At 35.0% G+C, this 14,126-nt stretch overlaps 1 protein-coding gene across 9 annotated transcripts in view; it reads right to left on the reverse strand.

The window, feature by feature from the left end:
- Window positions 1-20: 20 nt before the first annotated feature.
- LOC115237309 (potassium/sodium hyperpolarization-activated cyclic nucleotide-gated channel 2) overlaps window positions 21-14,126 on the reverse strand; it is a 116,772-nt gene continuing 102,666 nt past the window's right edge. For 2 of the 9 annotated variants that reach the window (XM_029810271.1, XM_029810269.1), the window contains 8 exons: window positions 8,897-9,004; window positions 5,916-6,065; window positions 2,963-3,181; window positions 2,731-2,877; window positions 2,369-2,486; window positions 1,950-2,226; window positions 732-867; window positions 21-511 (listed from right to left, as the gene is read on the reverse strand). In XM_029810271.1, coding sequence (XP_029666131.1) covers window positions 365-511; window positions 732-867; window positions 1,950-2,226; window positions 2,369-2,486; window positions 2,731-2,877; window positions 2,963-3,181; window positions 5,916-6,065; window positions 8,897-9,004 — 1,302 coding nt within the window. In that variant the 3' untranslated portion in view covers window positions 21-364. Of the gene's footprint in view, window positions 512-731; window positions 868-1,317; window positions 2,227-2,368; window positions 2,487-2,730; window positions 2,878-2,962; window positions 3,182-5,915; window positions 6,066-8,896; window positions 9,005-14,126 lie in introns of those variants that run through there. The other 7 variants (XM_029810268.1, XM_029810275.1, XM_029810270.1 and 4 more) reach the window with 5 other exon arrangements.

Genomic DNA, 14,126 nt, shown 5'->3' on the forward strand with positions numbered 1-14,126 from the left:
ATATATATATATATATATGTGTGTGTGTGTGTGTGTGTGTGTAAATCATACATATATAAATTATATTTATATTAATTGCCGCATTTTTTCACGGATCTGTATCATGGTTGGAGCATAAGATTCGATTGTTCTGGTCAGTTTTGCGGTCTTGGACGAAAATGCCGTCAGATTAATATAAGAAGGCGCTATAAATCGATTGCTAGAGAACTACTGGCATGGCCGATATCTATGTATAGACCGCTGCTATAGAATCGCCCAAGCACCAGGCACAAAACCACCAGCTGTTTTATCGATGAGAAAGTTCTGTCGTTATTCCAACATGGAGCCGTTAGTATCTCTGCGTATGCTAGTAAAACGAGTGTCGTCATTGATACGAATCCTTGTGGAAAGTATCGCTCTTGTGGAAGATCCTCCGTCCTTCTCTCGTAAGTTCTTGGCTCGCGAAATTATTTTCAGACTTTGGTCTGGGCAAGAGACAAGCCGGTAGCGTTCTAAGCTCCATACTATGTACCTGAAATGACACAATGAATTTTATAAAATGACACAATGTATTTATTTATTTTTGTAAAGACGAGAGGAAATATACTTATTTCGTTGCTTTATTTAATGGGTAAAATTATAGATAAAAATATATTATGTGAATAAGAACTTGCTTTTTTTTCTTTCTTTTTTTGCTAGAAAGAAAAGACTGTACAAATTATAATATAATTGACATTCTATAGCATACTTACTGATTCTTCACTGGCGCTGGCATGCGCGGCCTGCTCTGCGAGTGCATTTACTACAGCGTTTATCGTTTTTGATTCGCTGCCAAGATCCTCTTCGCGCTGAGTCACCAAGTTAGGATTCTTTCCGATTTTGTTTAGCCTATAAAGAGAGCATGATTAAGCGTAGGGAATGTTGCACGCGGCATAACATACTATTATTTACACCAAATTCTAAACCGCTTAGCAGCACAACGATTTGTCCATTTTGTGGCGCATTATAGCGCTTGCCGCTTATCATCTGTACTCAATAGTCATTATTATTTGTTTTAATACTACTTGCACTGCTAAAGGTAATTGAATGAAGTTAACTGATAAAAGAATTAATTATCTTTGCCACACACTCATCACGAGGTCTTATGTTGATTTGTCGTCACAAGAAACAGATAATGCGAAAATAGTAAATATAATAATGTCGATATATTAATTCAATTAATCAATTAAGAAACTTATAATATTTGAAAAAATATTGTAACATTATCAAGAAAATAATTTACAATATTATAATTATTTTGTGGTTGTGTGACAAAAATTGTATTTGAAATAATTTAAAATATGTTATGCCAAATTATAAGAAGATTATTATGTAATGAATGTGTCGAGAGTGTAAAACTTTTGTCATGACTTCAAATTACGATTCTTAATTATTTCCTAATCGGTTAATATCCGACTTTATTATATATTATATTGGATATTTACCCTTTTATACATATAAGTATAAAGAGGAAAATTTAATTATATTTTTGCATCGATATCTTAAACAGATATTTTTTTCGAAGAAAATTTAATTAACTCTCTCAACTCATTGTAAGTATCGTAAGTTAGTGCGCTTTCATCATAAATTTGTCCCAGATTCTTCCCAATTCTGCATTGTCTTGCTCAAGAAGTCACACAAAGAGCAATATATGTGACAATATTATTTCTATCTTTTTTTTTTTTGTAATCAAAATTTCATTGATATGTTGTATGTGTATGTGTGTGTAATACAAGCGTTGTGTTCTAACAACACATACGAGAATCGGTATGTTGAGGAAAGATTGACATGATTTCGACAGGCAGCAAATGACTGATCTCCGTTTAATCGGACAATACACAATGCTCAAATAAAGTAAATGGAAGTGGGAGTGATGATTGACATCTATTAGCACACCAACTCGATAGAACAAACCTAACCAAAGCTTATACCTCTCGGCGGCAACGCTCTCCATCGTTCTGCGCATTAGCGGATACTGATCCAGCACGGCATTGAAATGATCCACCGAGAGGCTGAAGAGATTGCAATAAGTCTCCGCTCGGACCGACGCTACCCTCCTCGCGTTCGTTAATAGACAGATTTCGCCGAAGTAAGATCCGTCCGACAACGAGGTCGCGACTTCGCCGTTCGCCATTACGATATCGACTATGCCTTCTTGTATGAAGTACATTTTCGAGCCGATAGTACCCTCCTTAATGATGATATCACCTGTAAATTCATTTCCGCTTAAATGACACGTAGGATTCTTTGAGCGACGCGCAAGGAAATACCTTTCCGTGCCGTGACGCTAAACGAGATGCTTTATGTGTGTGACAGAAAACGCGTTTTTAATGATAGCGACAATCGATACCTGGCTGGAAGACTTCGTATCTGAGTTTCGTGACGACATCCGAGACGAAATTCGAATCGGCGTTGGCGAAAAAGGGCACGGACGCCACCAGCGATCTACAGTTATAATTTATCACATCCTATAAAAGAGAAGGTGCAATCTTTTTAGATACCGTATTTTTCTTCAATATGCTTTATAAACTCTTTTGACGAGTTTTAAAGTTTAATACCATGTTAAATACTAATATTATCAATTAGAGCAATATTTCATAGTATATAAAGTTATCAGATGTCAAAGAACGCTCTTTTAGGAATATTATACATCTCAATGTTAATCTGATTTAATTCCGATTGAAATGTTTCAACGTGTAAATTCTATCGTACTTCTCTCAATTTTTCCGAGAGCTCTCCAAGAATCAGCTCCTCATCGAAGAACTTTCCTTGATAGCGGTGTTCGAAGTACTCCGTGATTCTCTGTCTCATTTCTCTCGGTAGTTTTCGATAGGCCATGTATTCCTCTACTTGTTTCACCTACGGGTAAACCGGAAGGGAATTAAATTCCGATGGATACACACGCCGGGCGAGTCGCTTCGTACGATCATCCGGTTATATCTACCTTCTCACGGTATTGTCTTCTCGAGGAATCGAGAGATTGAATGAGATTTGTCGCGTGTCCGAGGAAAAGAGCATAACACGTCGCACCACTGATCATACTGAGCATGGTCAGCCACATGTCGGTCAAGGACTGCGGCGGAAACCTACCATATCCGATACACAGCATGTGCGACATGGCTTTGAAAAGGGCCCACGAGTATTGCTCCAGCCAAAACGAGTCCTGTAAATAAGCGTCGAGTCGTAACACGGAAATGCATTTGGCGATCGATCGCCAATTCCGGTACAAAGTACTGAGTGTGTTTACGCAAAGCTTCTCTTATGATCTTGCTTCTTGAAAATTTCAGAGAAATTGGAACATTGCCAAATCATCCAATAACTACATAATTTTTATATTATCGCGCAGAAAAGAAAATTTATTATTTATGTTTATATGATAAAAATACGACAGAGAAGGGACGCCCAATCACGTGCGCTCGTTTTCATAGGATCGTGCACACCGTCTAGCGATCAAAAGCATTTCACAATAGATAGTGCGTGGAAACAGGCTGTTTTGCAAATTATCCATCAGGGGGTTGTACATAGGATGGAAGAGGGTACAATATATAAGGAGATACAGAGAGAAATCGAGGAAAGACAACAAACAATAAACGAGAGGAAATTAGAATGAGAAGATAGAGAAAGATTATATATATATATATATGTATATATATATATATTTTTTTTTTTTTTATAAAGAAACAGAGAGAGAGAAAGATAGGAAGGGTTCAACCAGTATGACGATCAAAATTCGAATCAAACACGCCATGCCGAACTATCGACAACCGATACCCGTTCGTTCACTATCACAGAGAGTACGTATCGAATATCGCGCTGATCGACCGATGATCATCGAAAAATCGGGGCCTTTAAATTTGCGTGGTTTACGCCATGCTGGCATAAACATTATATTACGCTCGTAAACGTGTGGGCCGGACATTTTCTTTATTATCTATATAATATAAATATACTTTGTGGACCTCTAGAATATATCACACACATAGTTACATGACTTTCTCATCGCTAGGCGGGTGCCGATGGTGAATGTATAAAAGCATAGCCTATTGCTGCGGGTATATGTAATGTATAATGCGGCGGAAAAAGTATATAAAAGCTGAATGTTTGTAATTAAACCAACGAGCCAATCAGCGTACAGCTCCTCCGTCCAATTAACCTCGTTAGTCCGGCTCCTGGTCTTTGCGAGACATCGGCAGAAGGGCAATCGATCAGTTTAACAATCGGTTCATATATTGTCGCGATACTATGAATCATTATTTTTCGGATATTATCTCTGCCAAGGAGATAAATGATTGATTTAATTGTCGAATATATAGGTTTAATTGGATCTTTTGAGATGGAAATTACGAGAGAATTACAAGATTTTAAATATTGCTATATACTTTCAGTTATGTTTGCGAGGAGAAGCGCCGCTTTAAAAAAATATAATATTTTTATTTATTTATTGGAACTTTTGTTTGAAAAATGACCACACACACGTACAAGTGGAATGATAATTTTTTATCGCTCGGGTTTGCACATTCGATAATTGTGTCAATTAGATGCCAGTAGCAAGAAGAAAATTGGGAGAATCGATTTCCTTCTATCGAGTCTCGCGGAAAACCGGATGGTGAATCGCCGAGGTCGATTCGCGATGGACGAATCAAATGGACGTGAGCTCGCGCGTTTGTCGGGACGGGTTACCTTAAAAATAAGTTCGCTTTTGCTGAAACCGGACTTCTTTTTAGTCATATTGTCAGAACTTAGGCGCCCCCTCCGCTCAGTGCGTTTTTTTTGTAGGTTCTGCAATATCTAGAAACAAAAGAAAGCGGGACATAGCCAGACGTAGTAAGAAGAGGGCAGGTTAATAGAAATTTGGCAGGTTAGTAGAAATTTCACAAAGAAAAAGAGAGAGATAGAAAGAAAAAGAGAGGTAGAAACAGTAGTGACAGAAACAGTATATATAAGAAAGACGAGGAAATAAAGATAGAAAGAAACAGAGTGAAAGTAACAGTAAGGAGAGAGGGAGAGAAACGTCGATGTAATTAGTAGTAGACGGATATGTATTATAGTTGACAGCTTTTGCAAGAGATGGTATATAGTGATACAGTGTGACAGAAGTAAAAAATTGTTAGGCGGCTGTAGGAATCGATTTTTTTGTCTGGTCTCTAGTGAGATCAGAAATTCCGTGTGCAGTACACAGTTGCTACATCATACAACGAACGCTGAAAGACAATCTACATAATTTTTATATTATCGCGCAGAAAAGAAAATTTATTATTTATGTTTATATGATAAAAATATCTTGGAGAAATTTTATTATATAATTCCACCAATTCTATAATAAAACATATATTTTGGAAAAGCAATTTCAAAGGGAGATATTATATTTTAGTCCTGTAAAATTTCAAATTATATATTAATATACATTGATATATATAAATACACGTATTAATATATATAAATAAATATATATATATATATATATATATATTTATTTATATATATTAATACGTGTATTTATATATATCAATGTACATTAATATATAATTTGAAATTTTACAGAACTAAAATATAATATCTCCCTTTGAAATTGCTTTTCCAAAATATATGTTTTATTATAGAATTGGTGGAATTATATAATAAAATTTCTCCAAGATATTTTTATCATATAAACATAAATAATAAATTTTCTTTTCTGCGCGATAATATAAAAATTATGTAGTTATTGGATGATTTGGCAATGTTCCAATTTCTCTGAAATTTTCAAGAAGCAAGATCATAAGAGAAGCTTTGCGTAAACACACTCAATGTAGATGTGTATTAATATATAATTTGAAATTTTATAATTAATTAATTTTATTATACATATACTTATTAACTGCGATACATGCAGGTAAATGATAAAATTAATTACTTACTTGTAACTCATTAATGGCCACCCATGAATTACTGGGAAATCCTTGAAGCATAGGTACCAGAAATTGCAGGCAGCCACTCCAATGGCCGATTAAGAGCATCATACAGATCAGGTTAAAAATCCGCATGAACACCGACGCCATATTCAGGAACTGCCAACAACAACGGTAGAGCTTTACTCTCGTGTCGGATGGGGAATGTATCGGAATTCTCACACTTTTTGGTTAAAACTTCTCGTTTGTCCAAAGCTCCGATTGCGTAGTGTACAGCAAGTAAGCGAGTGTTGCACAAAAACGCGTTAGATATATAATTCGTCGAGTATACTGTTCTATTATTGTTTTTGTTGCTTAGGTTTAGGAATATTGAATAAACTACGTGAAGGAGTCCGTCACTAAGATCCAATCATCTATCGACAGTTATCCATTGAAAGTTTTTGTACATAAATATTGGAAAAAAGCGAATGACGGAAAACCATCTATTTAATCCTTTAAATAATAAATTATATACTTTGGTTTAAAATCGCGAACTTTTAAAATAAATATATATTTTAAAATTAAAAGTCTATTTTTGCAGTCACATTTCACAAATCGATTTAACTTGTTGTTGAACGAGTTTAAAGGATTAAGATTTGATTAAAAAATTAAGATTTTTGTTTTTAACATGTATATCAAGCAAGAATCAATGTTTTTTTAGATCTTAGTGCGGATAATTTGGGTGAGAGTGTGTCACATTTTTCCTAAATTGTCATCGCCGTTTATACTCTCGAGACTTCTTTTTCTGTTCGTTAAAAAAAGCATGCTACATTAGAAAATACGCATCACGTGGCACACAAAAAAGAACAATTTAATGTAACCTAAAAAACGTTGATAAATAACTGGTTACTCTACGAATGCTCTAACAAAAAAATATCGATCATTTGCAATTTGTTGGGTCAAGATTCTCAAACCGCTTATGCGCCAAATGTAATAACGGAATAAAACAGAAATAACGACGCTTGTCTAGTAACGTCGATGCAATACGTTTGAAAGTAAATTGCAATTATTCGGCTTGATCGTGCGCAATAAGTACGATATGGGAATCTGTCCGTATTAAAATGAAAAGCCGGAGAACGCGGAGAATATTCCGACTTGGGCTAAATTGCCAAGTTAATTCTTTGGAAAATATCGGTTTATATCTTACTTTAACGATCACAATTCATTTGGAAAGTTTTACACATATTTTTTCTGAACAACTAATACACACTATTATGTAAATCTGTAAGCGATTCGTTTCCTTTTTTTCTAGTAATGATAGCGCGTTAAAATGGAATATTCTTAAACATATAATCTTAACAAGTGACTTGGCTATTTATAATAATTTTTTTTAACATAGCTAATTACAGTATAATGCAACAAGTAATAATGAGATTCTCAAAATATCTCAAAATTGCAGGTTTATTATATTTCATAAAATTCATTTTTACTCATATAAAATTACGAATCTTACGAAAATCCTTCAATTAAAAATTTATCCGATGGATTAATTTAATTTTATTCGTTCAGGATTAATAAAGTAATCGATAAATTACTCAATGTTAGAGTCGGATAGAATCTCAGCATTCTCCTCTTAATCGAGAGATAAGGATAAAGTTATCTAAGGATCATCGAGAAGGTATCATGAAAGTGCGATTTATGTTCATGGTTATATATGTACATAACGTATGTATGTACACGTGGGGCGATGACATATATATCCGTTTTCGCACGTATGCGTGCAGCACTCGCAACGAAACGCGACACGTGCGCCGCAATAATGAGTGTGTCATGCACCCGCGGTTCTCGTATTCGAGAAATTCTGTTCGAGTGTTCTGTCGGCGACGAAAATGAATTTTCAATACGACGCCGTCTCGGAGCACGTACGAAGAAAATTTCCCCGAATCCGACCCCGTTATATATATGCGGCGGCGAATTGATATTTCCGAACTTAAACACGTTTGCCCAAACACTCGTAAATAATTCAAATGCGAGCTTCGCGTTTCTAATTTTTTTTTTTTTTAAATGTCTGTGATATTTATCATTCTCGCTAGCCTTATGTAAGTTACATTGCAAGCTTCATATTTCTATGAAAAAAAAAATTATGAATAATGCTTTTTGCATTGTTGGATGGAAAATTTATTAAATTTAAAATTTGAAATTAAATTAATTTTAAAAATTTTAAATTAAATTTTTAACTGGTACGGACATTTTCTTTATTATCTATATAATATAAATATACTTTGTGGACCTCTAGAATATATCACACACATAGTTACATGACTTTCTCATCGCTAGGCGGGTGCCGATGGTGAATGTATAAAAGCATAGCCTATTGCTGCGGGTATATGTAATGTATAATGCGGCGGAAAAAGTATATAAAAGCTGAATGTTTGTAATTAAACCAACGAGCCAATCAGCGTACAGCTCCTCCGTCCAATTAACCTCGTTAGTCCGGCTCCTGGTCTTTGCGAGACATCGGCAGAAGGGCAATCGATCAGTTTAACAATCGGTTCATATATTGTCGCGATACTATGAATCATTATTTTTCGGATATTATCTCTGCCAAGGAGATAAATGATTGATTTAATTGTCGAATATATAGGTTTAATTGGATCTTTTGAGATGGAAATTACGAGAGAATTACAAGATTTTAAATATTGCTATATACTTTCAGTTATGTTTGCGAGGAGAAGCGCCGCTTTAAAAAAATATAATATTTTTATTTATTTATTGGAACTTTTGTTTGAAAAATGACCACACACACGTACAAGTGGAATGATAATTTTTTATCGCTCGGGTTTGCACATTCGATAATTGTGTCAATTAGATGCCAGTAGCAAGAAGAAAATTGGGAGAATCGATTTCCTTCTATCGAGTCTCGCGGAAAACCGGATGGTGAATCGCCGAGGTCGATTCGCGATGGACGAATCAAATGGACGTGAGCTCGCGCGTTTGTCGGGACGGGTTACCTTAAAAATAAGTTCGCTTTTGCTGAAACCGGACTTCTTTTTAGTCATATTGTCAGAACTTAGGCGCCCCCTCCGCTCAGTGCGTTTTTTTTGTAGGTTCTGCAATATCTAGAAACAAAAGAAAGCGGGACATAGCCAGACGTAGTAAGAAGAGGGCAGGTTAATAGAAATTTGGCAGGTTAGTAGAAATTTCACAAAGAAAAAGAGAGAGATAGAAAGAAAAAGAGAGGTAGAAACAGTAGTGACAGAAACAGTATATATAAGAAAGACGAGGAAATAAAGATAGAAAGAAACAGAGTGAAAGTAACAGTAAGGAGAGAGGGAGAGAAACGTTGATGTAATTAGTAGTAGACGGATATGTATTATAGTTGACAGCTTTTGCAAGAGATGGTATATAGTGATACAGTGTGACAGAAGTAAAAAATTGTTAGGCGGCTGTAGGAATCGATTTTTTTGTCTGGTCTCTAGTGAGATCAGAAATTCCGTGTGCAGTACACAGTTGCTACATCATACAACGAACGCTGAAAGACAATCTCATCCCTAATGTGCCTTCGCTATAATGTAGTACTCGATCGCGACATCCGCCAGCGGATGCAAAAGTAGTGGACGTCATTTCGGATGTTCCTAACGGTGAGGTTCTCGTTGAATCAGGTTAGGTCGTATTATCGCTTAAAATAAATTAAGAAAAGAAAAAGAGAAAAACGATTTATAAAGTGTCGGTACCTCTCATTTTTCATCTCCTTCCTGAACGCTATAATACTGGCACATACACAAGCACATAAACAGAGTAAATAGTTACGCCAAATACATATATCGGTCATTATCGATGTAAATTTTTGTTTTGCTCGCGAATATTGATTCGTCATTAATTAATACGATCGATCGATCAATCGATCGATCGACCGCGCGGATGGAAAAGTGAGTAAAATGTGAGCGGGAGCACAAGTAAAAAAACGATTTCGGTGAGAGCGAGTGTTGTGCACGTGAAAATACAATACAGTCGGCACGGTAACAAGAGATTAACGATCCGATGATCCGTGAATTAGATAATTAGTAATCAACAAGCCATTCGTTAGTATCAAAGCTATCGAATCAGCAATCGCGCGTCAAGCGTGAAGCCACAGTTCCTTTTCAAGCTCGGATGAAGCTCGATGAATTATTTAGCGGATATATATGTGGTGGCAAATTTATTTATTTTCTAAAAGACGCGCGCGTCTCGAAGCCGTGTATCTTGATTTCGAGCGTGTTTATAAATACATTGAAATAATTCAGCGAAGATTGACCTGCTGCTTCGCGATATTGTCGATCTCATCTTTCATGCAAATTTGACGGTATTGTTTCGAGTTAAGATAAAATGGAATAAATTTAATCGAAATGCGCATTTCGAAGAGAAAATTTAAAAAATGTTATATGTGGCAGGTTATCCATTTTGTGTCCTGGACAAATATTTAAATAATTTAATGGAATCGAATTAAAGGAGGATTAATCGAGGGAAGGCTAAAAAAAAATATGAAAATTATGTATTAATTTATGCTTAAAATAATAAAAATTATTTAAGATAATTTGATGATAGATAGTGCCTTAACTTCGATCCGTGAAATTCATATATCGATGAGAAAGAGAAAGAGAGAAATCTGCAAATATGATATTAGTGAGATATAAAAATTCCACTCTTGTGCCGAGGTAATGTGTGCGCATCGCTGCTCTGCTGAAAGAAACAATCTGTGATGAGATAAACACTCAACGGTTTGCACCTAAAAGAGGAAACTCTCCTCTATTCTTCTGAAAAATTTCATGCAAAAGGTACGAAGATAGAAAAAACTTGAAGATGATCATAGTTTTTCATGAGAGTTTTCCGTATGTAGTTCAAAATGAGAGGACATTGTATAGGTAACGATGACATTATATAGTGTACAGAGACAACATCAAGGCTACGCTTGTTAATCGATCTTGCAAGTTTGCTCTGTCGCATCTGTACATGCATATATCTCTGGCCATAATTCGCGCCAAGAAACGCGCGATTTACGCGCTGCGAAAATCACGCAGACGTAATCGCGTGATAATCGCGCGCTTCTGCGTGACAGTTATGATTTATTGTCTCTTAATGTGCGCACACACGTGGGTACGTTTTAATCTATATGGTGAATGCGACCAACCCCGACTATTATCGCGACGGTTTGCTACTATGCGGTTGTTAACTCTAATGTGCGTGCTTACAAAGGCACTCGTGTTTGTTATCTGATTTAATTACAATGTAAAGGGAAACTCTGAGTGTGCGGGCGAAAAGCTTTTCATTGAATACAAAGAATACCGCGTCGTATTTGCCATTTTTAATTAATTAATTAATTAATTAACTAATTAATTGAAGAACGAGTGTAGGAACGGAATATTTGACCTTATTACTGATTTGTTGTATAAAATCGGAGATATATGCACAAATATGAAAGAATATTTTGCTGAAATATTTGCTGATAAATTCATTATTTAAGTCACATTTCTATAACATGTAAAATCATCGGTTCAAAGAAAACAGAATTAATACAGTACAATTGTATATATTATAAAGTAGAAAATTTGCAATTACGATAAATTTATTATAAATTTAACATAATATAATTATAATGATTTTAAATCTTCCAGTGCATCCTTTTATGTCTATTTTATGTCTGTTTTCTTTTGCATCTTTCTTTTTAATCTTTCGTATGCTTTTCATCATTCTAATTTTTTACATCATGTATTATCTATTAATTTTTTTTATTATACTATGTGTTAGAAGTTTTTAATTGAACCATAAGTAAATTAAAAATTGAAAACTTGTAAATTGTAAATTGTCTTAAACTCAAGATGATAATGAACACAATATGAAAACATTAATTTATATTTTTATCCGCGCGCTTTTTTTATACTTAAAATTTTAATCAAGTAAACTCCGAATAAAAAGGCAAAAGAGCCACGCGCAGTTTTTTGGGCGCAAAGGTATATAATTTAAACCAAAAAATAAATTAAAAATTTTTTTTTTTTTTAATGTCTGTGATATTTATCATTCTCGCTAGCCTTATGTAAGTTACATTGCAAGCTTCATATTTCTATGAAAAAAAAAATTATGAATAATGCTTTTTGCATTGTTGGATGGAAAATTTATTAAATTTAAAATTTGAAATTAAATTAATTTTAAAAATTTAAAATTAAATTTTTAACTGGTAATTTATTAAATTTATAAATAAAATAAAAAATTTTAAGAGTAAACGGTCATGGGCAATCGCGGATAATGATGTTGAAATCGTACGGCAGTGGGACCTGTCCCCTATATAACAGGTAATTACTCTTGCATTTAAGCGCAGAAGTGACAGAACCATTGCAGTACTGACATAATAACATAATGACATATAATAATCTGCTCAGACAAAACGTGTCATCTTGTTGAAGATAACTTAGTTCTATAGGTTTTACAAAAATTTATCCATAAAGATCATAAAAGCAAATAATAATTTAAGTCGCATTTATAATAATTTAAAATATATTATTTTTTACATTAAAGCAATCTTAAAATCTAAGAATCATACATACATAAAAACAATTTTTTATGTTAAGCATAGCATTATATTTTTATGAAAATTATTATCTTAGTTAATTTGTCAAATTGCATAGCTTTATCACTTGCGCGTTTGTGCTACGGAGACCTAGTACTCAAAGAATCTCATTTACAAAAATTTCATTATATCAATTTCAGTATAATTATCCTAGATATGATCATTAAGAAATTGCAATAATATAAAAAACGATGAGGGAAAAAGATGCATCGATGCCCAATCGCCGTAGGATTTCGATGAAGCGCGGAGCTCTGGCTGTCTAAATGGCGCGATAAAACATTATGGATAGATTCTATTATCTATTGGATATCGTGATACTCCATGGATGATGATCAATGGTACAGTTTCTGCGCCTACGGGAAACAAGTAAAAACACGGGAAACTTACTGCTAAACGACATATAACTCAATACGTTACCTGGTCTACAAGTAAAAATCGTGTATACGTTTAATATACACGTACACGCGCGCACGCATACGTATACCCTCAACGTCTTAACGGGCAATGCACAATGTATATGTATGCGCGTGGCGTGGCTTCGTAAATCAAGAGAAAGAGAGAGAGAGAGAGAGAAAAAAAAAAGAAGGGAACACAAGGTAAACGATACACCGTAACTCAACATTACAACCTTTTCTTCTACGAGACAGTCACAAGTCCAATAAAGATGAAAGCTTGATTTGTTATGTCTCCACGATGATGAATGAATAATCAACGATTAATGAGTCAGCGTCACTAATCAATCGATGGCGATTTGTAAGTGGCAACAACAAACGCTCTAAACGACACCGGAACAAAAATGATTACGCAAACTAAAGATACAACAAAGAACAATCGACGAGTTCACGAAGGAGAGATGTTTGTCGTGGGTGAGTTACACGCTTCGTTCGAGACGTTTCAAGTGATTATTATTATGAGCATTATGAAGGGACAACGAACAAAACGCAACTGTCAAGTCAAATGATGTTAGTTAAGCGGCACAAGCCAAGCCACGAAGCAAGAAAGCCGGATTTTCGCTTTTTTTTGTCATCCGTTTCTATATGTTTGCTCTTTCTTATCTCGCAAGCACATACATATAGCCAGTCGTATTACAGAAAAAAGGGGGTGCACTTTCTGCGGCCGAGAAGCAGCGACAGCGAAAAGCGAGAACAGATACAGCAAAAATGGGGGCGGTGATAAACGCAGGGGATACAGGGTGAAAAATCGTTCGCAGAGCAGCGGCAGGGGAAGCGAGCTGTCTACTCTCATACGCATTGCACCCTATTATTATTATTTCCTTTAACATTCGCGCGTGTGGCTTGTGTGTTTCATTTTCATAAATATTTTTTTCTAACATGGATGCGCCTCGGATATGATAATACAGTGCGCGATTTGCAACAAAGCGACAGAGAAGGGACGCCCAATCACGTGCGCTCGTTTTCATAGGATCGTGCACACCGTCTAGCGATCAAAAGCATTTCACAATAGATAGTGCGTGGAAACAGGCTGTTTTGCAAATTATCCATCAGGGGGTTGTACATAGGATGGAAGAGGGTACAATATATAAGGAGATACAGAGAGAAATCGAGGAAAGACAACAAACAGTAAACGAGAGGAAATTAGAATGAGAAGATAGAGAAAGATTATATATATATATATATATG

This window comes from Formica exsecta, unplaced genomic scaffold, assembly GCF_003651465.1.
Source record: "Formica exsecta isolate Colony F162 unplaced genomic scaffold, ASM365146v1 scaffold290, whole genome shotgun sequence".
NCBI lineage: Eukaryota > Metazoa > Arthropoda > Insecta > Hymenoptera > Formicidae > Formica > Formica exsecta.